The sequence below is a fragment of the Amphiprion ocellaris genome, chromosome 22 (assembly GCF_022539595.1).
Source record: "Amphiprion ocellaris isolate individual 3 ecotype Okinawa chromosome 22, ASM2253959v1, whole genome shotgun sequence".
Classification (NCBI taxonomy): domain Eukaryota; kingdom Metazoa; phylum Chordata; class Actinopteri; family Pomacentridae; genus Amphiprion; species Amphiprion ocellaris.
Genome location: NC_072787.1, coordinates 28,816,713 through 28,842,195, shown reverse-complemented (window position 1 = coordinate 28,842,195; position 25,483 = coordinate 28,816,713). Strand labels below are relative to the sequence as shown.

Sequence of the window (25,483 nt, the reverse complement as noted above, 5' to 3'; positions counted from 1 at the left end):
TCGCGGGCATACCGGCACAACTTTAACTGTGTGCAAACTAGCTAGCTAACAAAAGGGTAACGTTAGCCAGAAGTTGCTTGCAGGCAAATGTTGAATTCCAAAGTTTTTTTTATTGCTCCTGTCACGTCGGAAGCATTTCTAACCTAAATGAACGCCCCTCAACTAAAATGTCCGCCATTGACAACAGTGGTGTAGTTTACTAATGCGCCATTTCAAACTTTGATTAACGCGATGGATTAGCATAGAGAAAAACACGGAAATGTAGTCATATTCGCAAAGCTCTGTCAATGTGCTGATTTTATTCCATTTTATCACAGAAGAAACTGCCATTGTTATTAAATTTTATCAACAAAAACTCAAAAGCACTTTCAGAAGATAACTTACCTCCTCGCTGTGTCTCTTCTCCCAGCAGAATGACGTATCCCTCCGCCCTGGTCAGTTGCACTCTGCTGCGTCACTGCGTCAGATTGCAGCTAGCTGGAAAAGGGTGTCCCTCCGCAGCTGGAAGTAGTCCGCCGCTGTTTTCTATATTGTTTTGTCAATAATTAAGTTGGGGTTGAAATACTGTGGTTTGTCCAGTTTAGACAACAGGTGAGGTCGACAGTTCTTGTATATCATAGAGTTAGGGTTTTATTTTTGATTAATCCCAAGATTATGGTATTTCTTCAGCAGGGGAGGTGGAGGCGGAGGGGGGTGGGGGGAGGCGGAGGGGGCCGAAGCACCTGCCCCTTTGCTCCTTGATGCCCAAAGTGCCCTGTTGTCAAAGTTGTTTTTTTAAATTCTATTTAATTTTGTTTTTATTTGTAAGTGTGTGTGTGTGTGTGTGTGTGTGTGTGTGTGTGTGTGTGTGTGTGTGTGTGTGTGTGTGTGTGTGTAAAAGTCTCTGAGGACCAAAATAATAAATAAAACAAAACTAAAAATAATTCAGATCTACCGTCGGTCGGTCACGTGATCTACGTAGACGTCCCCCACTGCTCTGAGGGGTCCAGATGTTCCCTGTAGCTCTGCGCTAGCGCCGCTAGTCTAGAAACCGGAGACCCGAGGGAGGACATCAACAACTGATGGTCCTGATGGAGAGGAGGTTCTGCAGCGGGATTCGTTTATGTACGGTGTATTTTTGCAAGATGACTGATGAAGTGAGCATCCTGTGTGTGTGTGTCTGACTCTGCACACACACCTGTCATCAGTTCTAGCCGCTAGTTAACCACACAGCTGCTGAGAGGATAAAGTCTGCCAGGCTTCTTTTTGTTTCTGTATGTTTCTGTTGTCATGGGCAAAGTGCATCAGAGAGATGTATTATTTTACTGTCAGTGAGTTGCAGTGTGTTTCCTGTTTCTAGAGGCAATGAGACAGAGGTTATGTTATTTCACTGAAACTACGTACATGCATTTTCACATAATTTTGGACTATTGCAGTATAAATACAATAATAATTAGAAGAATTTGAATTGTGATTTTCTCAACCTCTCATTTAAAGATATCAGTACTTGTTTATAACATTTGTATATATAGACAAATTAAATATAATATGCCTAAATATAAAATATAAAACTTTTAGAACCTTGCTGTCTTGTGCAAAGTGGATAGTCAAACTGAATAAAAGTACAAATACATTTAAATACATGATTCCTATATCATTTAATTGTTTTTAAACTTATTATTAGCACTACGAATAATAAAGGGCAGATTATGAATCAGCACCATGGAGCAAATCCGTGGCTCTACAGTACATGTCTGGAAAAGGTATGAAATTTAAAAGCAAGGACTCCAGGAAGAGTAGCCACAGTTAAACAGTCCAGTGTCTAATGATGATGTAAATTCAGCTTCAAAATAATAATTTTTCTCACATACACTACATCACAGGTCAGAGTTTGAACCAATGACCTTCTGATCAGCAGTCCTGAGACTTAGCCACTGCTGCACCTTGTATTATGAGGTATGTTTCTGTATGATGTTTCAAATTCTTGCTCCATGTGCCCCCTTTTAACTTTGAGCACCTGCCCCTCCAAAGGTCTCTGCACTGGCCCTGCTCCCCTCCTCCCCCCAGCACCCCGTTTCTTTTTTCAAGGTATAACTTACAGAAATAAGTTAAATCAACACTGACGGTCCTGATAAAGTGATGTGGGACTGCTATTATTTTGAACACCACTGTAGATCTTCTTCCTCTCCAGCTCCGTTCATCTTCTTGGCTTCTATCTGCAGATCTCCACATTTATCCTCCAGCAGCCTCCAGAGATAACTTCACCAAACGCCGCCCCAGAGGCCGGTCGGGTCTTCAGATCCGTCTGGAGGATGGACAACGTTTCCTCTCCTCGTCCATCTCCTGAGCATCGGTAAGAATCCCTCTGGGCTCTGAGGGTTTCTGCAGGAACGTCTGACGCTAAATGTTAGAGAATAGATCTCAATCTCCAGAACACTGAAACTAAAACACACATTTAACACAATAAACAGATTTTATATCATCAGAAAGAACATTCAGACAAAAAACTGAAAAAAATGGAAACGCACGTTTATCATAAACTGTTTCTCTTTATGATGCACAGAAATCAGGATTCAACTGAGATTCAGCTGAACAGAAAATAAAACAAACTGCAGTCCATCACTCTGTTTATTCATTTTACAAGTTTCAGGACAGTTTGTTAGGGTTAGACTCTTTTTTTTAAATTCTAGAAGTTAAACGTGTCTAAAACTGATCTAACAAGAAGATCAGGCATAAAAACTGTTCACAGAAGAACTAAAATGTGTTAAAGACATTAGAGAGAAGATTCTGTGTGCAGAAATGTAGAAAACCTGTAATCTAGAACTAATACAGAGTGAGCAAACTGGCATAAATTTGACAAAAAAAATATTATATGCATCTATCTTTAACCATTAAATCAGTTTAAGGAAAGGTTCTTTAGACTCTTTTCTTTTCAATTCTAGAAGTTAAACATGTCTAAAACTGATTCAACAACAAGATCAGACATAAAAACTGTTCACTGAAGAACTAAAACATGTCAAAGACATTGTATGTAAAACAACGTATGTAAAAATGTTTTTAAAAATGTAAACAACCTGTAATGTAGAATTAATATAGAGCAAAAATACTTGCATACAGTGTGCAAACTCGCGTATATTAGAAAATATATTTGTATGCATCTATCTTTAACCATTAAATCAGTTTTAGGAACGTTAGATTCCTAAAACCCTAACCCTAATTCTAGAAGTTAAATGTGCTTAACAAGAAGATCACATCAACTTATCACATACATTTTGAATCTTTCTGGGCAAATGTTTGGGTAATTTTATACAATTTAGTCAATTAGAAAAAGTTTTTGGATCATTTTGCACAAAGATTCCACTTTTTTGAGCAAATCAAGTCATTTGGATTCATTTTGAACAGTTTTCAGTGATTTCAAAGTCAAAGTCAGCTTTATTGTCAATTCTTCAATATGTACATGACATACCAAGAATCGAAATTTCGCTCCTCTCTCTTCGTGCAACAGTAGACATTAAATAAAGACTTAGAAAATAAGATATTAAAGGGCAAAAAAGAACAAAGGAAGCAAAATTAGAGCCGAGCAACAACTAAGAACTAAGAAAAGCAGAACTGACTGAAATGTAAACATGACTATGAGATAAAGTGACGGATTTTAGTGCAGAATACTCAGAACAGTGCAAATAAGTAACAGTCCAAGAAGTGCAAATATGCTTGACGGTTGAATGTGCTATTACAGTGCAGGTCAGAGGTTACTGACCAGAGTTTGTGTATGTGGGGGAAGGGGGTGGTAGAGAGGGCAGAGAGGGGAGAGAGTTCAGCTTCCTGACAGCCTGGTGGATGAAGCTGTTGCTCAGTCGGCTGGTCCTGGTCCTCAGACTCTTCAGTCTCCTCCCTGATGGCAGCAGGCTGAACAGGTTGTGGGATGGGTGTGTGGGGTCTCCTGCAATGCTTAGTGCATTAGTTGAACTTTTGCCAAATCTTGAGTAAAATTGGTGAAATTGTGTTACTTGTTGTTGAGTCTAATCAAGCAAATAGAAGAATAGAGATACCTCAATTTGAATTCACTTTTTAATCCACTTCTGCACAAATTCTTAATCTTTTTGGACAAATTATGGGTAATTTCAGATAATTTCAAGTCAGTTTGTCAAAGTTTGATCTCATTAGGAGAAATTTGTGAGTAATTTTGCACCAAGTTTCATCTTTTTTGTCATTTTCAGACAGTTTACAGTTCAAAGAAATGTTAAAATGTTTGTGAATAACATTCACAACAAAATCAACTAAAATCCAGCAAATTTCGCAGATTTTTTTATGAATGCTCTTAAAGAAAATATTACAAGTTTTATTGATATATATATATATATATATATATATATATATATATATATATATATATATATATATATATATATATATATATATATATATATATATATATATATACATACACACAAGAATTTCTTGCCAAATTTAGGAAATTTTTTATAAATAAAACTTTTAAAGGAAACTTTTAAGGAATTATTGGAATTTCCTTCCTGAAGGTTTCGCAAATTTTAAGAAAATTGTTTTTTTTGCTGATTTTTTTTTTCAGACAAGGTAACAATATTTTTTGGTGCCTGTAAATGAAGACAACAGGAAGGTTAAGTTAGCTCAACTTGAATTCAGTTTTCTCTCAGCTTCTTTATAAATTCCAGTGTAAATTCCACGTGATGTGAAGTTGATGCTACATTATGATGTTGACCCAGTTTGGTTGACAGAAATAAGCGATAAATATCCTCTCAGAGTGCATAAATAGAGTGAACTGTTGGTCTGTGGAAACTCTGATCTGTTAAATGTGGCGGCTTCCCGTCCTTATTTTCTGCCTCGCTACATAAACGGAGCAGCATCACGTGACTCTGAGCGTTACTAACAGTTTACACCTGTTACCTGTAATCTGCCCGTTACCACGGCGTTGCAGTTGTTTGTTCAGGGTGAAGCTTCCAGGAGGGATTTAGAAGTTCAGTCTGTTCAGAGCTGGATTTCCTCACATCAGTGGGCTGGGAGGGTGAGGAGAGGTGGAGGTTTTCAAATGTCAGGTCCAGAGAGATTAACAGACTCCCTCCAACATCCTCCAGTCTGGCAAAAAACGGAGTCGTTCTTTTCTCTCTGCAGACAAAGTTTTAATGCTGGAGAAGAGAGGAAAGTCTGAGTTAGAGCTCCAAATGTTAAAATACGCTCTGAAAAGCCAATAGAAGTCTGAGTTTATGTTAAAATACGCTCTGAAAAGCCAATAGAAGTCTGAGTTTATGTTAAAATACGCTCTGAAAAGCCAATAAAAGTCTGAGTTTATGTTAAAATCCACTCTAAAAAGCCAATAAAAGTCTGAGTTTATGTTAAAATACGAACAGAAAAGTCAATAAAAGTCTGAGTTTATGTTAAAATATGTTCTGAAAAGTCACCAAAAGTCTGCGTTTATGTTAAAATATGCTCTGAAAAGTCACCAAAAGTCTGCGTTTATGTTAAAATATGCTCTGAAAAGTCACCAAAAGTCTGAATTTATGTTAAAATATGCTCTGAAAAGTCAATAAAAGTCTGAGTTTATGTTAAAATATGCTCTGAAAAGTCAATAAAAGTCTGAATTTATGTTAAAATATGCTCTGAAAAGTCAATAAAAGTCTGAGTTTATGTTAAAATATGCTCTGAAAAGTCAATAAAAGTCTGAGTTTATGTTAAAATCAGAAGAGTCACAAACAGGGATTTCAGTGGTTTTCGGGATATTTACTTGCCTCTGTTTACCACCTGGTTACACCTGTATTAAAATTCAGGCCCAACAGCAGGAACTTTATGCATTTGGACACATTATGAGTCAAGACTGAAGTTTCCAGTGATTTTGTGCAGAACTTTAATTAGTTTTGGGCAAATTTTAAGTCATTTTGGTTGAATTTTAAGCTTTTAAGTCATTTCAGACATTTTCAGGTCAGTTTTTATCATTTTGAGCAGGTCATGATACATTTTGGTTATGAGACAAATATTTTTAACTTGTTTTGGACAAATTTTGAGCTTTTAAGTCATTTCAGACATATTTAAGTCAGTTTTTATGTTTTGAGGAATTTTGTACAATATTTTAAGTTGTTTTGGACAAATTTAGATTTTTTTTAGTCTTTTCAAAGAATTTCAAGTCAGTTTTTTTATCTTGCTTTGAGGTATTTTGCACAATATTGTAACTTGTTTAGACAAATTTCGAGCTTTTGAGTCATTTCAGAGTCAGTTTTTGTTGTTTTTGAGCAGGTTTTGAGGCATTTTGCATGATGTTTTAACTTGTTTTGAACACATTTGCCCTCATTTCTGTCTCCTTTTATTCCTTTTCTCTCTGCAGCAGATAATTTAATGAAATACTGGAAAAAAAACATCCCATAGAACAAAAGAAAAGGACCCTAAAAACTGTGTTAAAACCCTTACTAGAAACCAAACAGATACCACAGGAAGCATAAAACCATCTGATACCCACAGCCAACGTTACCCCCCCCAGATATATGGAACACCCAAAATACACAAAAAGACACTGCACTGCACCCCATAGTGGACAGCATCAGATCAGTCACCTACAACCTTTATAAAGCTCTGGTAGAAATCATCAAACCCCTCCTTGGTACATCACAACATCACTGCAAGAACTCCAAACAACTGGACAAGAACTAAACCATATCACAGCAGAAAAAGAGGAGATATTCATATGACATGACGTAGTTTCATTCATCACTAAAACCCCGTAGACGTCACATTACACATCGTACAGGAACGACTCATGAAGGACAGGACACTGAAAAAACACACAAACCTCCCAGTAGACGACATCATCACATTACTCCGGTTTATTGCCAAATCCACCTATTTTCAGTTGAAAGGAATAATCTACAGTCAGAAACCAGGTTTAGCAATGACACATCTGGCCAGGTCATCATTGTAAAGGAGAAACTGTTCTCATCTGATCTTACCTGGTAAAATAAAGTTGAAAAAAAGATCCACTTCCAGCCATAATGAGTAACTTTTTCATGGAGGACCTGGAAACCAAAGCCATCCCCGCTTTGCAGACCCACACTCTGGAGAAGATACGTCCACGACATCCTGGAAATAATAAAATCTGGACACACACAAGAACTCACTGATCATCTGAACAACATGGACGACACGGGAAACATACAATCCACACACGAAGAGGAAATAAACCGGACCATTTCATTCCTGGACATGAACATTCACCACAGAGAAGACAGCAGCATCAAAATAACAGTTTACAGGAAACCCACACACATGGACCAGAACCTCCTCTGGACATCAGAACATCCACAGAACACAAACTACCAGTTAGAACACTATTAGAACGGACCAGAACCTCCTCTGGACATCAGAACATCCACAGAACACAAACTACCAGTTAGAACACTATTAGAACGGACCAGAACCTCCTCTGGACATCAGAACACCCACAGAACACAAACTACCAGTTAGAACACTATTAGAACGGACCAGAACCTCCTCTGGACATCAGAACACCCACAGAACACAAACTACCAGTTAGAACACTATTAGAACGGACCAGAACCTCCTCTGGACATCAGAACACCCACAGAACACAAACTACCAGTTAGAACACTATTAGAACAGACCAGCATCATAACCGATGATAAAGACAGACAGGAGGAGGAAAAACACATCAGAACTCACTCACACACTACCAATATCCCATATGGGCCATAAACAAAGGAAAACAACAAGCCAAAAACAAAGAGAAAAAACTAAAACAAACAAAAACAAAACATACACAAAAACCAGAAAATAAAAATAAAGGCATAATCAACATTCCATATATCTGAGGGACAACAGAACCCATACATCCCATAATGAGAAAACACAACATCAACACAGCAGTAGAACCACATAGAAAACTGCAGCAGCTATTAGTCCATCCAAAAGACAAAAAATGCAACATCATATATGAAACTCCGTGTAAATCATGCGATAAAACATACACTGGAGAAACTGGAAGATCATTCAACACAAGAAGAAAGGAACAGCAGACAGAATAAAGGAAACAGCTGGACGACTCACAAGAAGACAAAAAGAAAAAGCAGATGAAGAAAACAAAAAAATCAGCCATCAGGGACCACTGTAAAAGAAACAAGCACATCATGGACTGGGACAGGGGGAGGATTTAACATCAGAGACCAACAAACACAAACCATGGATTAAGGAGGCCTTAGAGACCAGGAAGTGAGGGAGCTGTTAAATGAACCGGGAACCTGGACTCCATCCTCCAGAGACCACCGGATGGCGTGATCAGTCTGACAGATTCTGACCGGTCTGTTAGACTGATTATGTGATAAAAAGGCCATCAACATGCCATCAACACGTCATCAACACGCCATCAACACGCCATCAACATGCCATCAACAGGTTCTCTGACGCTCTGAAGAAGACTGCAGATGCAGCAGAAACATGTCAGCAAGATAAAACCATCCTTTCCTTATTGAGTTGTCGGATTAAAAGTAATGCTATTCTATAGATCATTTAAAAGCTTCAAACTGAGTTCATCACCAGACAGAAACTACTTTAAACTCCCACTAAATGGACTAGATGGCTTCATGTTTGTTTCTAGAGAACCACACCAGACAGGAAAGAACTGTAGCCATCAGTTAAACGTCATTATCTACACCTGGTTAGACACAAACCAAATCAGAACACATCAAACACAAAAACATCTCAAACACACAAGTCCATTTAGTCAACAGAAGCAGAAAAGACAGATTCTATTTCAGTGTCCTGATGGTGACACTAAAAGCTTCTTAATTAAAGAAGGAAAAAATCCAAATAATGTCAGTTCAAGAAATGATGGGTTCATTTCAGTTCAGTTTGAAGGTTTGGGTGAGTTAATGTGAGGAGTGGGAGTATAAAGGAGTGTAAATTAGTGTAGGTGAGGAGCTGAGGAGGGCAGGAGAGGCTAATGTGAGGATTATGCAGCCTAAAGTCTGGAGATTTGGACAGAAAAAACACTGAACTTACCTCCACCAGGGTCCAACAGAAGGTGCAGACATCCCAACAGCTGAAGAGGTGGAATCTCCTGTCCTGGGATCAGTTCATATCCAGCAGGTGGTTCAAGAGCAGGAAAAAACTGCTTCTGGATTCTAAATCTACTCCGTTTATTCCAGACTGCTCACTTTACTTTAATATATCACACTTTAGAAGAGAACTGACCACAATCTGGGAAGTTCCTCCTGAAATCTCCTGGTTCCTCCCAGTGCTCTCACTCATCTCCTTTGTTCTCCAGGCTTCTTTCATTAGCAGCAGCTCACAGGTGTATCTGCTTCATGACATCACTTCCTCCCTGCACTTCCTGCCAGGTAGAAATAAAAGTCTATTCTGTCCATTTTCTTTCTGTTGCAAAGTTTCCTGCATTTCCTGCAGTTGATTTATTCATTTTTAAAAGGTCAAAAGAGACTATTTTTATCTGTAATTCCGCTAATGTGACTGAACGTGGGCTGCAGTTCCTGTTATTTAAACATCAATATGATGTATAAATGCAGATGGACTTCATATATTTCACTATGTAGACATTTTTATTCATGTCCAGTATATTTTATAGACATAAACATATTTGATAGAAATATTAGAAATGGACTTCTGTTTCCTCATAATAATTGAGTTAATGCCATGAAATGTTCATCAGTGATTAATCTTTAGTGTGAAACTTTTACTTTGCATCTATATTTTAAAAAATGTTGCTCATTTTAAGGTTAGACATTAAAGGATGGTTTTCTCAGTTAAATGAATTGAAAGTTTAATTGATTAAAAAAGTGCATCTGCATTTAAGGAATACAGTTGTATTTTATATTATTGTGAATTATTATTCAGATAAAACATGAGATGATGGATCAATTCATTCAACGTTACACTCTCAGTATTGATTTAATGAGTATTTTCTTTCATTTCACGTGTCTGTATTTAAAATGACTCATTGTAACTTTCCCCGCTGTGGGATCAGTGAAGGTTTAATCTATCTGTCTGTCTGTCTGTCTGTCTGTCTGTCTGTCTGTCTGTCTGTCTGTCTGTCTGTCTGTCTGTCTGTCTGTCTGTCTGTCTGTCTATCTATCTATCTATCTATCTATCTATCTATCTATCTATCTATCTATCCATCTATCCATCCATCCATCCATCCATCCATCCATCCATCCATCCATCCATCCATCCATCCATCATCCATCCATCCATCCATCCATCCATCCATCCATCCATCCATGATTACAGTGAAACAGCTTTGAAAGAAGTCAAAAGTCACACTGTTTTCCTGTTCAGTCCCTTCAAATTTATTCATTTTTCTGTTTTATTTTTAGTTATGTGGTATTTTGCATTTCCTTATGGTCATTTTGTGTCTCTTTGCGGTCATTTTTGTGTGTTTTTGTTATAATTTTGTGTCTCTTTGTGGTCATTTTGTGTCTCTTTGTGATCTTTGTGTCTCTTTGTGGTCGTTTTGTGTCTTTTTGTGGTCATTTTGTGTTTCTTTGTGATCTTTGTGTCTAACTGTGTGTCCCCTGTTTTAATAGCTCAGGTTTTTCTACCAGATCAGTCCATATTTTATTTCCAGTGTAGCTCCTGGTTCCGTATTTTTTCCTCCACGCTGTAAAGAAAATGTTTATGTGTCAGAAAACATGTTGAAGTGCTGAAATGTGCTCTAATGATGATCCAAGTCTGACTTGAGTTTTTCTTTGTTGGTTTGTTTCCTAGTTTCAGATAAATTAACTGCCAACATGCTGTGATCTCTGACCTCTTCATCATTCTACTAACAAGTCAGGACTCTCTGGCATTCAGTTTGGGAAAAGTCATGTTGTTGATGGACCAATAGATGACAGCAGAGACTCAGACACAAATCTCTGTCCCTGCAACCCATCAATAATCAATAACAACACTGATACATTATCAACCAATCATATTTTGGTCGTTTTGTACATATTTCTGGTAGTTTCATCTCAAATTTTGGTCATATTCAGATCCTTCACAAGTGGATGGGTCTTGTCCTATGGCTCTCTGATGAAAAGAAGCCAAAGTGAAAAAGCAAAACCTCAACAAACACAAAGCAGCTTGATTTGTTTTGTTGTTTTTTTGCTTGTTTATTGGTGTCAAACAAGACACAAAATGACAAAAAGAGGGAAAACGTCAAAAACGAGACACAAAACGACAGAAACGAGACACAAAATGACAAAAACAAGACACAAAATGACAAAATTGAGGCACAAAGCAACAGAAACGAGACACAAAATGACAGAAGCGAGACATAAAATGACAAAATGAGGACAAAACGACAGAAACAAGACACAAAATGACAGAAACGAGACACAAAATGACAAAACGAGACACAAAATGACAAAAACGAGACATAAAAAGACACAAAATGCCAGAAACTAGACACAAAACAACAGAAACTAGACACAAAATGACAGAAACGAGACATAAAACGACAAAAATGAGACACAAAGCAACAGAAACTAGACACAAAACAACAGAAACGACACAAAATGAAAGAAATGAGACACAAAACGACAAAAACGAGACCTCTGGTGGGAAAAATTCTGTCCCATATGAGTAATAGAGGGGGACACAGACTGCATCATGGACTACCTGAACTTCTGCAGGGACACTGTCCTCCTTATTCAGACTGTGCGCTGTTTCCCCAATAATAAACCCTGGATTACAAGCGACATCAAGGACGTCCTCAACAGGAAGAAGAGGGCGTTCAGAGATGGAGACATGGTGGAGACGAAGCAGGCACAGAGGGAACTTCAGGTCCGTCTGCGAGAGGCAAAGGAGTCCTACAGCAGAAAGGTGGAGCAGAAACTCCAACAGAACAACACGAGAGAGGTCTGGGAGGGGATGAAGACCATCACAGGCTGCAAAAAGGCCTGCAGACAGAGCAAACCAGTTTAACCAGTTCTTTTATAGGTTTCACTGTGATGCTAATGTATCTCCTAACTGCCCTGCTCCACTCTAAACCCCCTCAACCCCCATCCTCAGCAGTCAGCGGGGGGTCATGGACAATCCCACAGACCCCCCCACCATCACCAGATAGGACGTCAGCAGGGAGCTGAGGCGGCTCAGACCCAGCTGAGCAGCCGGACCGGACAATGTGTGTCCCAGAATGTTAAAGGCCTGTGCTGTCCAGCTGGGGGAGCCTCTCCAGAACATCTACAACATGAGCCTGCATCAGGGAAAAGAGTCCTCCCTGTGGAAGACCTCCTGTCTAGTTCCAGTCCACAAAAAAACACACCCGAGCCAACCAGAGGACTTCAGACTGGTGGCCCTGACGTCACATGTCACATGAAGATTCTGGAGCAGCTCCTGCTTCACCACCTCAGGCCCCAGGCTCAACACGCCCAGAATCCCCTCCAGTAGGTCCAATACGCCCAGGATCCCCTCCAGTGGGTCCAACACGCCCAGGATCCCCTCCAGTGGGTCCAACACGCCCAGGATCCCCTCCAGTGGGTCCAACACGCCCAGGAACCCCTCCAGTGGGTCCAACACGCCCAGGATCCCCTCCAGTGGGTCCAACACGCCCAGGATCCCCTCCAGTGGGTCCAACACGCCCAGGATCCCCTCCAGTGGGTCCAACACGCCCAGGATCCCCTCCAGTGGGTCCAACACGCCCAGGATCCCCTCCAGTGGGTCCAACACGCCCAGGATCCCCTCCAGTGGGTCCAACACGCCCAGGATCCCCTCCAGTGGGTCCAACACGCCCAGGATCCCCTCCAGTGGGTCCAACACGCCCAGGATCCCCTCCAGTGGGTCCAACACGCCCAGGATCCCCTCCAGTGGGTCCAACACGCCCAGGATCCCCTCCAGTGGGTCCAACACGCCCAGGATCCCCTCCAGTGGGTCCAACACGCCCAGGATCCCCTCCAGTGGGTCCAACACGCCCAGGATCCCCTCCAGTAGGTCCAACACGCCCAGGATCCCCTCCAGTAGGTCCAACACGCCCAGGATCCCCTCCAGTGGGTCCAACACGCCCAGGATCCCCTCCAGTAGGTCCAACGCACCCAGGTCCTATGTGATTATTATTGTAGAATGTCCATGCACCTTAGGTAGTTCCATCCACCTTTTTTTCCTACTACCTGTCAAAGCCACTTTTTAATCACTATATTCACTTTAATTTTATACCTCTGTGCCTTGAAATGTGTAAATACTGTATATTGAATCAGGATTAGTAAAGTATCTATCTAGCTAATATGCATCCTACCAGGTAGGTGCAGCCATTTGCAGCTTGTTTTAGGGCACACAAACCTACTGTTTAATCCATCTCTTAAAACTGTGGTTGATTTCTCATGATAGATTATTTTAATATGACTTTTCTGACCTCAGTGGCAACCACTGGGGTAAATACAAAAATATAATTCTAATTAATTAAATTATAAATGACAGACACATTTGTTATTAACAATGATATTTTATTGGCCTAAAATGTTTTACTAAATACATCATATCAGGCTGAACTTCAGCATCTGTCAGTAATTAAACATTTATTAAATCCAGAACTTATAAATGTGAGAGAATACAAAGATTCTGGAAAACAAGAACACAGTATATGTTTAATGAGTATGTAAACCTACAGTATTTGTCATAAAAGTACACTTAAATACATAAAATAGAGACTATAGAAGCTAATGCACAGATATAGTTTGAAATGCTTGGCTAAACTGTGAGGTGATTCAATTTGAAAACTGTGTAAAGCATAAAAGAGCTGATTTTTGATTTATGGCCCAAACAATGTTAATAACAAATGTGTCTGTTATTTATAATTTAATTAATTGGAATAATATTTTTATGTTTAATAAATTAACGGGGGAAATAATGACCTCTTTTCTGATTGGTGGACTGATAACTGATGAAATACTGACCAGTCACAGTGTAATTACTATCAGTCCAAATGGACTTCATTTCTATCTGTAATGATTCCAGATAGTCAGATTCTGCTGATAGAGGTTTAATGGATTTATAGTGTTCATTGAGGAGCTGAAAACAACTGCTTTTCTATTTTACTTGATTTATTGCTGCTGCTGCTCTGCTGCAGTATTTCTAAACTATATTCTCATGCACTCAGTGACTGGAGCCACATCTATGTCATCATGTTTCTTGAAAGTCATCAAGAATTTCAGTGAATAAAGATGATAAACTTGCACTATAACAAATATTTTAACTCCCTCAGAGACAAAAAAATTAATAAATAAATCAGAAAAATACATTTTTGACACTTTGCATGTGGGATTAAACATTACTTTGAATTCAACTATTAATCTGCTACATATAGTTGTGTGTCATAATTTCATCAATAAAATGTGCTCCTTTCTGTTTCCAGATGGAATTCTATTTGAAGTCAACTAAAAACATGTTCCCTTAAACCGCACTTTAACTGCTTTATTTGAAACTGCATTAGCGACGTATCAACAGCTCTCCTCTGATTGGACGATCATACTTCACTCATCCTGACCAATCAGTGAGCAGCTGTGTTCCTCTATATAAAGCTGTGGTTTGTGTCGTTGACGTTCATGTAGTTTCTGCTGTAAGTAAGAAGCGTTCAAGTTAAAACGGACGTGGAGCTGGACATGGAAAGAGCGGCGGCAAAGACGAAGCCAGAGCCAAGACCAATACCCGCTCCTCCCAGGCAGGACTCCAGTACCCGGTTGGTCGTGTCCTCAGCTGCTGAGGAAGGGGAACTATGGGGAGCTGTGGGTGCTGGCGGCCCCGTCTACCTGGCGGCTGTGCTGGAGTACCTGACGGCTGAGATCCTGGAGCTGGCTGGAAACGCTGCCCGCAACAACAAGAAGACCCGCATCATCCCCCGTCACCTGCAGCTGGCTGTCCGCAACGACGAGGAGCTCAACAAGCTGCTGGGCGGAGTGACCGTCGCTCGGGTGCTGCTGCCCAGCATCCAACTCTACAGGTGGATGCTAACTTTCTTCTCTGGTCAACACACACAGAAATAAACTCCACCAACATCTGGAGTGCATGGCACACATTATATCTGACACTAAAGCTGCATATAAAGTGCATTAAAAGGGACACCGATACGAAAATAAACATTTACTTACCGAACTATCAGAGTCCTTTCAGTGTCTGCTGGTAGAATCAGCTGAAGGCAGAAAACTGGTTAAAACAAGCCAATGGGCAGGAAAACTGTCTGTGGAAAATGTTCTGCTGCTCCACTGACAAATAAACCAACAGTTATTATATCAGAATTAATCCAAACGAGGAGAACAGAGTCTCTGCTGCCTCCTCCATAGGACCTGTCAATCATTCCAGACCAGACTGTCAATCAAGTAGTCCCGCCCCCTGGCTTCGCAAAACTTTAACGCTCTATAAAAAAAATCAATATTGATTTATTTTAAGATCGGCCACCTGATCTCTCATTTTGACCATGAAAACTAACGAAAAAAAATCCTGAGCCGTATAAAAGCAGTCTATCAAATTTTAGTTTTTCCCGTGATGAATTGGGGTCTATGGAGCTTTCTGGAGCCAGCCCCTAGCGGACGGTGTGATATTGCAAGTTTTGACACTTCCGTGTTGGCTTCACTTTTGGAGCCAGACACTACGTCCATCTTTATATACAGTCTAAGGTTCCTAGAATGCAACAGCTACAACACAGAAAGGCGCCATCTATTGGCAAGAATGTCAGAGCTAGGAGTGGAGGTTTTGTCTATTTCTTCTTCATTCTGCCTGAGAACCATCAAATGATTTCTAAGGCAGTACTGCAGTTCCTGCACGAAGATGATTTAGTCCAGCATGAGACCAGTGGAGGGCAGTAAAACGGCCTGCTCTTCCGGAAATGAAGGAGGAGAAGAAGAAGAGGAGGCGAAAGCAGAAGAAGGTAGTCGGTGAAACTACGGACACCGGGAGGAGGAACAATCGAGCCCCGGGAGGAGGAACCATCGAGCCACGGACCTGTGATGTGTCGGAGCTGTGGTCTACATTCAGAGTTCCGTTGGAAAAACTGCCGCTTTTAGCCGCAGCTGCGAACAGACCTGTAGCCGGAGCGGCTGGAACGAGCCGCGGAGAAGCTGGGAGCAAAACACCGTGAGTACCGATCAGGTAGGACTGTAATCGGCAGGAACACCGGAAAGGAACGCGTTTAGGGGAAACTCGAATCTGAGTTTGGCTAATTGTGGCTTGCCATTTAGTTCCATTATCGGACAGGATTTAAGATTTTAAGCTGCAGCTCAGAAGAAGCAACGATTCTATGGTTAGAGTGGATGTAGACCATCAGGGTGGATTATTTTCTACTGAATTCCAGCTAACCACCAGCAGCTTTACAGATCAGATCTGCTTTACTCCTGAGATTCACCAAAGATAAAACAAATCCTCGTTTAGAAAACAGGAAATGAAACATAAAACAGCAGCCCATGGTCTGATTCTGCATCAAGCTGGTTCCAGTGTTCAGGTGAGACGGCTGTCTTTAAAAGTGTGGATTTTTGAATGGACCTTTGAACGTGGACGGAACTTGTTGTCATTCTGTTTGAATAATTAACCAGGTGAATGAGACCTGACACCTGTCCTCAGGTGTCTGCTGACATCAGCTGCTGTGACGTGTTACTGAGTCTCATTGGTTATTGAATAGTGAATATAGACTGCTCTGTCCAACAGCAGGACATGCTCCAGAGGGCTGAAACAGACAGACAGGTGGGAGACCTGTCTACCTGTAATAATCAATGCTGCTTCTTTCAGGTGGTCTCTCTCAGCAGGTGATGTAAGGCGATGCTCGCTCGGCCACCATGGCCAGTGTCACTCTGCGCTACTTCTGCTATGGCTGTCTCGTCACTTCTGCCACCTGGTCCGTCCTGCTCTTCCTCTACTTCTCTCTGGGGGCGGAGCCTGGCCGCAGCAGGACCCCCCTGCAGCACCCCAGCCAACCAATCACCAGAGGTTTGGCTGACCGCAGGGCGGAGCGTCGTCCTCTGCCGGCCAATAAGGGAGCAGAGTTGTCCCCGGAGATGGGTGAGTGGCAGCAGTGCTTTCAGGTGCTCTCAGAATAACAACGTCCTGTGTGAGTCCTTGATGATAAAAACATTGTTAACAGACCCTACTAACCCTAACCCTACAAACCCTAACCCTACAAACCCTACTAACCCTAACCCTTCTAACCCTTCTAACCCTAGCCGGTGGATGTTGGTAACTGAATGTGGTCTGACTTCTGCTGACCATCTGTCCATAGGGATGATATTCAACGAGGCGGATCAAGAGGTCCGGGACACTGGCTATCATCGACACGCCTTCAACGTCCTCATCTCCAACAGGCTGGGCTACCACAGAGAGCTGCCTGATACCAGAGACTCCAAGTAAGAACTGGCTGATACCGAACCGGGCCGCTCACCGACCCAACTGACAGCTGATGCTTGTTAAGCTGCTCTGTCACAGCTGTCACATGACATCTCATTATAATCAGCTCAAACTCCACAAACATTTTCACTAAAGAGCAATAAAATACAATCAACAACAGCAGTGAGGACACCCTATTAAACATCACCTGAATGTCACCTGATTCTAAACGGTATCACCCCTCAGGAATCACAGAAGTAGAACTAAAGATTTCCTCTGAAGAGCCAACAGAAATAAATCCTTTATAAAGACTTTGTTGAAGATTCAGCTCCTAAGTAGGAACTCAAAGAACCAAAGTGAGTGCAGCTGTGATTCCAGTCAGTCTACCTGATGAACATGGTTCTAAATGAACCTTCTCAGTCCTGGACCTATGGACTGGGTCTATCTATGTCTGCATCATGGCTCCACATGGAAAAGAACTGAACAGAGGAAGAGAAACATCTGACTGAGAGACTCGACAAAGATGGAAAAGGATCGAGGAAGATCAGTGAGCAACTAAAAACCAGTGAAGCACAGAGTCAGCAGGAATCAGGAGGTCTAGAAGGAGTCATAGTTCCACTAATCAGGAGGTCTAGATGGAGTCATAGTTCCACTAATCAGGAGGTCTAGATGGAGTCATAGTTCCACTAATCAGGAGGTCTAGAAGGAGTTATAGTTCCACTAATCAGGAGGTCCAGAAGGAGTCATAGTACCACTAATCAGGAGGTCCAGAAGGAGTCATAGTACCACTAATCAGGAGGTCTAGAAGGAGTCATAGTTCCACTAATCAGGAGGTCTAGAAGGAGTCATAGTTCCACTAATCAGGAGGTCTAGAAGGAGTCATAGTTCCACTAATCAGTAGATCTAGAAGGAGTCATAGTTCCACTAATCAGGAGGTCTAGAAGGAGTCATAGTTCCACTAATCAGGAGGTCTAGAAGGAGTCATAGTTCCACTAATCAGGAGGTCTAGAAGGAGTCATCGTTCCACTAATCGGAGCTCCTAAAATGACTCCACAGACAGTGAACTACTTCCTCCATTCAGCTGTAAAAACAGATGGCAGCTGCTTCAGACTTGGCTCAGGGGTTCTCCATGGAAACCAGAGTTAGTGTGAAGCTCAGACAGTGTGAGGAACCTTCAGAACATCAACCTCTATGGACGGAGGACCAGAACTAAACCTGGTTGCTGCTCAGAACTAAACTTCCAGATGAAAGTTTGCTGAAGAACATGAGAAGAAGCCTGATGGATGCTGGAGAACATTCTTTGGTCAGATGAAGATCAATGAGTTGGGCTCAGATGGAGTCCAGATGTTTGGTGAGAACCTGACCAGGACTACCACAGTGGATGCAGAGTCCTGACAGTGAAGCACGGAGGTGGGAGTGTGATGATCTGGGGCTGCATGAGGTCAGAAGGTGTTGAAGACATTTCTAGAAGCAGCATGAAGGTCTGAGGAGGAACCAGAATCCTGGCTGACCAGATGAAGAAGAGGAACATTCCAGCAGGAGAACATCCAGAGAACAACATCACACCAGAGCTTCTCCACTAGAACCAAGTGGAACCAGGACCTGGACAGTGTGAGTCCTGAAGCCAGCAGAACCTTTGAGGTGTTCTCCAGAGAAAGGTAGAGCAACAGAACCCCTCCAGCAAAGAGCAGCTGAAGAACACAGGGAAGAAATGAGTGGACTCTGGTTTCCTCCATGCTGAGGAGGACTGAAGGAGGAACCAAAGAACCTTACTTTAGTTCCACTGAGTTCCTGCTGTGGAGCCTGAATTTAGTCCATGAAATCTGAGCTGTAGTCTGACATCAGAGACAGTACTCTACTGATCTATTCGGAGGTAATCTGATTACAGTGAGGAGATACAGTTTAGAGCCCATCAAGTGATATAGCTCAGGGGCCTCCTCTCTGCTGGACCACAGCTGTAGACGGTACATTTCCATAAACTTCTAGTACCGACTTTGGTTTTCAGTCTGAAAGCCCCTCTTTACTGATCCTAAATGTCTCCCAGGTGTTGGGACAAATCGTATCCTACAGCTCTACCTTCTGCCAGTGTAGTCATCTGTTTCTTCAATGAGGCCTTCTCCGCTCTGCTGAGGACCGTCCACAGCGTGCTGGACCGAACGCCAGCCTACCTGCTGCACGAGATCATCCTGGTGGACGACCACAGCGAGCTTGGTAACGCCCAGGGACGGATGAGCTGAATACTGTGATTTGATTGGTTCAGTATCTGTAGGTGACGCTAACATTCCATAGATACTATAATAATAATTCCATGTCTGTCTGCCGGTCCAGAGGAGCTGAAGGACGAGTTGGATCGATATGTCCGGGAGGAGCTGCAGAGGAAGGTGAAGCTGGTGAGAAACCAGAGGAGAGAAGGACTCATCAGAGGACGCATGATAGGAGCCTCACATGCCACAGGTACGTTCTGTCGTTTGGTCCCCTCTTTCCTTTATTTCCTACATTCTGGTTCACAATTAAATCCTCAAGTGGACCTGACTTCTGTAAATCCTCACATCCTTGCTGCCTACATGCTACCTTCAAAGTATATGTGGACTCACCTGTCTGTGTGTCCAGGTGAAGTGCTGGTCTTTCTGGACAGTCACTGCGAGGTGAACCAGGCGTGGCTGCAGCCTCTGCTGGCCCCCATCCAGAAGGACCGCCGCACCGTCGTCTGCCCCGTCATCGACATCATCTCTGCCGACACGCTTGCCTATTCACCCTCACCCATCGTCAGGGGCGGCTTCAACTGGGGCCTGCACTTCAAGTGGGACCCCGTACCCCCTGCCGAGCTCAACGGGCCGGAGGGTGCTACAGGACCCATCAGGTACCAGCTGACTGACCATCAGGTAACAGCTGACTGACCATCAGGTAACTCAGTGATCAGGTGACCTCTGATGCTCCTCCCTTTCAGGTCTCCCACGATGGCAGGTGGGCTCTTCGCTATGAACAGGAAGTACTTTATGGAGCTTGGTCAATACGATGCTGGCATGGACATCTGGGGCGGAGAGAACCTGGAGATCTCCTTCAGGGTGAGTTAGAGGAACAGTGGACAGACTAGCTGGTCAGTGAAGACCTCTGTGTCCACAGAAGCAGAGTTCTACAGAGTTCCAGGTGTTTCCTTTTAGTTTGGTGAATCTGATCTACCTCATTGTATCCCTGGGATCCTGTAGCACAAAAATGTCTGCTCCTCTGAACTTTTTGCTGAAGTCTGAGCTCCTGCAGAGCTTTCAGTTTAAAAAGTTGCACTCAGGGTTATATATACACACTCACTGTCCACGCTAGTTAAAGGTTGGACCCCATTTACCTTCAGAACTGCCTTCATTCTTGGTGTCATACCTTCAACAAGCTGTTGGAAACGTTCCTCAGAGATTTTGGCCCATATTGACATGATAGCATCACTCAGCTGCTGCAGATTTGTCGGCTGAACATCCATGATCCAACCTCTTGTTCCACCACATCTAAAGGTTCTACTGGATGGAGATCTGGTGACTGTGGAGGCCGTTGGAGGACAGAGAACTCATTGTCATGTTCTGGAAACCAGGTTGAGATGATCTGAGCTTTGTGACATGGAGCATTATCCTGCTGGAAGTAGCATCAGAAGATGGTCCACTGTGGTCATTATGGGATGGACATGGTTAGCAGCAATACTCAGGTAGGCTGTGGAGTTTACACCATGATCAGTTGGTACTAAGAAGATATCCCCCACACCATTACACCAGCAGCAGCCTGAACCGTTGATCCAAGGCAGGATGGATCCATGCTTTATTGTGTTTAATTCTGACGATTTGAATGTTGCAGCTGAAATGGAGACTCATCAGACCAGCAACGTTTCTACAATCTTCTGTTGTCCAGTTTTGGTGAGTCTGTGTGACTTGTAGCCTCAGTTTCCTGTTCTTAGCTGACAGGAACCCGGTGGTCTTCTGCTTCTGTAGAACATCTTCTTCAAGGTTGGACGTGTGATTCAGAGATGGTATTCTTTGGCATTCCTTGGTTGGAACCAGTAATTATTTGAGTTCCTGTTGTCTTTCTATCATCTCCAACCAGTCTGTCCGTTCTCCTCGGACCGTCACATCAACAAGCTGCTCTCTGGATATTTTTCAGACCGTTCTCTGTAAACCCTGGAGATGGTTGTTGGTGGAAATCCCAGTAGATCAGCAGTTTCTGAAATGCTCCAACAACCACGCCACGTTCAAAGTCCCTTAAATCTCCTTTCTTCCTCATTCTGATGCTCAGTCTGAACTTCAGCAGGTTGTCTGGACCACGTCTTGAGTTGCGGTTGTGTGATTGGCTGATTTGCTATTTGTGTTAAACAATGGAACAGGTGTCCCTAATAAAGTGGCTGGTGAGTGTATATACATGTGATGTATGCATCTATCACCTCAGATCTGGATGTGTGGTGGTCAGCTGATCATCGTCCCGTGCTCCAGAGTCGGCCATATCTTCAGGAAGCGCCGACCCTACGGCTCTCCAGGCGGACAGGACACCATGGCCCATAATTCTCTGCGGCTGGCACACGTGTGGATGGATGAATACAAGGTACACACGCATTAATACACGCGTTAATACACACATTAACACACACGCTAATGACCACATTAATACACACGTTAATAACCACATTAATACACACGTTAATAACCACGTTAATACACATGTTAATACAAACATTAATACACACACACAAGCGTCCTCTGACCACGCCACGTGTCTCTTTCCTCCAATCAGGAGCAGTATCTGTCTCTGCGTCCGGAGTTGCGTGACCGTGGTTACGGTGATATCAGCGAGCGCGTGGTGCTGCGGCAGCGGCTGCAGTGTCGCTCGTTCCGTTGGTACCTGGACACCGTCTACCCCGACATGCAGACCGTCGCCAACGGCAACAAGCAGCAACAGCCACTGTTCATCAACAAAGGCATGAGGCGACCAAAAGTCCTGCAGCGAGGACGGGTACTTGAACACACCTGGTACCTTTAAGATAAGATAAACTTTATTGATCCCACAGTGGGGAAAGTTCACCGTTACAGCAGCTCCAAGGAGAAAAAAAATAGTATAAAGGCAGTACAGAATAAATAGAAACACACAGTGTAAAAATGCAGAGAAAAAACACAGCAGCAGTCTCACCAGCTTAACACCAAGGAATGGACGTGTGCTGAAGCGACGATTGGAGAAAAGAAAAAAAGTACAGAAAAGCTAAAAGTGCGAAAAGGTCACTATAAACAAAGAGAGGGGTCGGAGCTGCTGCAACTGGCTGCCGCTCTTTACCTGTGTTCACACTAACACCCGGCGTCCTTCTTCCAGCTTCGTAACCTAGCAACCGGCCGCTGCCTGGTGGCTCAGGGCCGAGCCAGTCATAAGGGGGGGGCTGTTGTCCTGCGACCATGTGACCCTCGAGATGCTGAACAGGTGAGCACATGACCCCCCCACAGAACACCTGTTTGATGTGTCCTGCATGCTGACGGTTGGACTGTTGCAGGACTGGGCCTACGACGAGGAGGGCCAGCTGGTCCTGGCAGGGCTGCTGTGTCTCGATGTATCCGAGGTCCGAACCTTCGACCCGCCTCGATTAATGAAGTGCCATGGCTCTGGGGGGTCGCAGCAGTGGGCACTGGGGGTGAGACTCACTCACATGTACATCTAGAAACTATAATATACTACTAGCACTAGTAGAATGTACTGCTGCATCTCACCACATTAGAATATTGTGAAAAAGCCCTTTTTATAACTTAGTTCAAAAAGGTAAAATTTCATATTGTCTGTATTGATTACACATAAAATAAAATATTGAAGGCATTTCTGTGTTTTAATTTTGATGATTGTGGCTTTCAGCTCACGTAAATCAGAAATCCACTATCTCACAATATTAGAATACTTCCCAAGATCAATCAAAAAAAAGGGTTTAAAGTAGATTACTTTCTACACCTAGTGCCTTATTGTTGCTCCTGTAGCATGAATGAAGGCATCAGTGTGTCATGAAGGAGACCAGCCTGAGGGTCTGCTGAGAGTTGATGAAACTCAGGTTGGTTTGATGGCAGCCTTCAGCTCTAGTTTTGGGTCAAGTGTTTCTCGTCTTCATCTTGACAACACCTCACATGAGGTTCTGTGTGGTCCAGGTCAGGCCAATCAAGCACAGTCACATCCTGGTCAAACCCTTGATGAGCAGTAGTCTGATCAGCTGCTGCTGTAAAGGAAACCAGCATCTCCAATGAAGCCTGTCAGCAGATGAAGCGTGAAGACTCTACAACCTGCTGCTCGAAACTGCGATGACTTTGGACTTGATAGAACTCAGTGGACCAACATCAGAAACCCTCTCAGACTGAGGAACCTTCTCTCTGGACTTCAGACTACTTGAATTCTGAACTTCTCCACTCTTCATTCAGGCTCTGGAACCTTGATCTCCAGATGAAAAGCAGATTCGCTGAGAACAGTCTGGCTCTGTTTCTCCTCAGCCCAGATCAGATCTGCTGTCTCTGGTCCAGGAGTATCCTGGTAGAAGGAATGTGATGGTTGTAGCTCCTTTCCTGGAGACATCTGGTGGTTCCGGATGTTCTGACTCTAGCCTTGGTCCTGCAAAGTTCTCCAGAGTTCTTGAACCATCTTTTCTCTACAGTCCTCTGATCATCTCTGCTGGTTGTTCAGTTTTTGGTGCTTGACTTTTACCTTCAGTCTGCTTTCATTAATCTGCTAACAGCCTTTTCGGACCTTCTGCTCCTTGTTGAAGTTGTTGATGATCATCTTCTGGACAACCTTCAGGTCAGCAGTCTTCTCCATGACTGTGGTTCGTTACTGAAATAGACCCAGAGAGAAACTCTCTTTATACAGTGTACTGAAATTCAAAATGAAATAAAATAATACTTGTTATTTTTATTCTGTTTAGCTAAAAGACCATCATGACCAAATTTAAACAATTAAAGGCTTTAAATATTTGTACTTTGTGTAATGAGTCTAGAATATATTACATTTTCACTTCTTCTAAATAACTGATGGACAATGTTCTAACATATCTTCTACACACATGAAAACCTGCCTCTCTGTCTCCTGCAGAAGTCCAATCGTCTCTACCAGGTCTCGGTTGGTCAGTGTCTGGCCGTTGCTCAGCCAATTGGACCGAAGGGTTACGTCTCTATGGCGATATGCAACGCTTCTCAGGCACAGCAGTGGCAGCTAGAGGGTTGAGGAGGACATGATGGACAGACAGACGTCCTCAGCTGTGTCTTCGAGACAATCGGGACAAATTTTTTAAAGGTTTTAGTTTTAGTTTCTGCAGCTCAGGATGATTTTACTGCTCATGATTCTGTTTTAAGCAGCTGATTTTAAAACACTCCCACCGTCCGTCCAACCGTCTGTCCAGGAGAGACTGGAGACGGCCGGATGGACAGTCCTAGAAGGTCCTGAAATGATTGGAATTTCCATCAAGGGGTGTTCCATGCTGTTTTCATCTGTTCCAGAAGAAGTGAAGCAGAGTTCAGGACAAGTCCTTCAGAGACCTGGAAGGTCCTGAAGCCAAATGTTTCTGTCAAAGAGATGAAGTCCTGTGTGATGGGACGACTCGCTGTCCTCAGCTTTTCCTGTGAGGCAGCGACACATTTAACTTAGACTGGATGACTTTTCTCAAAGTGACGCTATGATGTAACATCTGATGTCAGAATGATGCCATGTGGTGATCTTTGTGTCACTTTTTAAAGTCCGTCTTTGTGTTGTTTCATCATCAATAAATCCTCAACATGAGATCACAGATGGATGTTCACCACTTCACGGGTTCTGTTGGGTTTCCAGTAAACTGTTCTGTGTTTGTCAGCCAGTCGGTGATGTTTGTTCTGTTTCGTTTACACTCACATATACACACATACAATTGTGAACACATTTTAAATATACATATTGACAGTCTTTAGTTTTCAATGACTCCTAGAACTCAGAATTTTCTATCATGTAATCATTTGAAAACATCTTTATCACAAAAACAATCCTGCATTATGTTTTCTAACCCTAACGATAGATTTATTAGAGTCTGCTGGTCTAGAATATACCGAGAACAAACTGAAGGATCAGTTCTGGTGATGTAGGAAGCTGTGTTCATCCGATTTTCTGAAGGTCCTGTCATGGTATAGAATAGAATAGAATAGTCAGGTGTGTTACTGCCATCATC

The 25,483-nt window shown here is 42.6% G+C and overlaps 1 protein-coding gene, 1 long non-coding RNA gene and 1 pseudogene across 4 annotated transcripts; 2 read left to right on the top strand and 1 right to left on the bottom strand.

Moving 5' to 3' along the window:
* Positions 1-270: 270 nt before the first annotated feature.
* Positions 271-12,491, bottom strand: LOC129347970 (uncharacterized). 2 transcript variants are annotated; one of them, XR_008600340.1, is made up of 6 exons: positions 9,208-12,491; positions 9,016-9,078; positions 6,951-7,096; positions 4,903-5,141; positions 2,079-3,919; positions 271-1,335 (listed from the first exon to the last, which is right to left on the bottom strand). It is a non-coding gene; the product is annotated as an uncharacterized LOC129347970 (long non-coding RNA). The 2 variants fall into 2 exon arrangements; XR_008600339.1 differs by having other exon boundaries at positions 9,016-12,491.
* A 735-nt stretch (positions 12,492-13,226) lies between these two features.
* On the top strand, positions 13,227-15,659 carry LOC129348057 (histone H2A-beta, sperm-like; annotated as a pseudogene).
* Positions 15,660-15,885: 226 nt separating this feature from the next.
* On the top strand, positions 15,886-25,072 carry galnt11 (UDP-N-acetyl-alpha-D-galactosamine:polypeptide N-acetylgalactosaminyltransferase 11 (GalNAc-T11)). 2 transcript variants are annotated; one of them, XM_023274001.3, is made up of 12 exons: positions 15,886-16,083; positions 16,717-16,986; positions 17,204-17,327; positions 19,352-19,518; positions 19,636-19,761; positions 19,918-20,167; positions 20,255-20,372; positions 21,727-21,879; positions 22,069-22,287; positions 22,639-22,743; positions 22,814-22,951; positions 24,382-25,072. In XM_023274001.3, exons 2-12 carry the CDS (start codon positions 16,764-16,766, stop codon positions 24,511-24,513), a joined length of 1,755 nt encoding a protein of 584 aa, XP_023129769.1. In that variant the 5' UTR covers positions 15,886-16,083; positions 16,717-16,763; the 3' UTR covers positions 24,514-25,072. The 2 variants fall into 2 exon arrangements, with proteins under 2 accessions (XP_023129769.1, XP_023129768.1); XM_023274000.3 differs by having other exon boundaries at positions 15,887-16,068.
* The last annotated feature ends 411 nt before the right edge of the window (positions 25,073-25,483 follow it).

Coding starts and splice junctions, on each gene's coding strand:
- galnt11 (XM_023274001.3), top strand. CDS start 16,764: ATGGCCAGTGTCACTCTGCGCTACTTCTGCTATGGCTGTCTCGTCACT. Junction 19,519..19,635: donor GGACGACCACAGCGAGCTTG/GTAACGCCCAGG, acceptor CTGCCGGTCCAG/AGGAGCTGAAGGACGAGTTG. Junction 22,952..24,381: donor CGCAGCAGTGGGCACTGGGG/GTGAGACTCACT, acceptor TGTCTCCTGCAG/AAGTCCAATCGTCTCTACCA.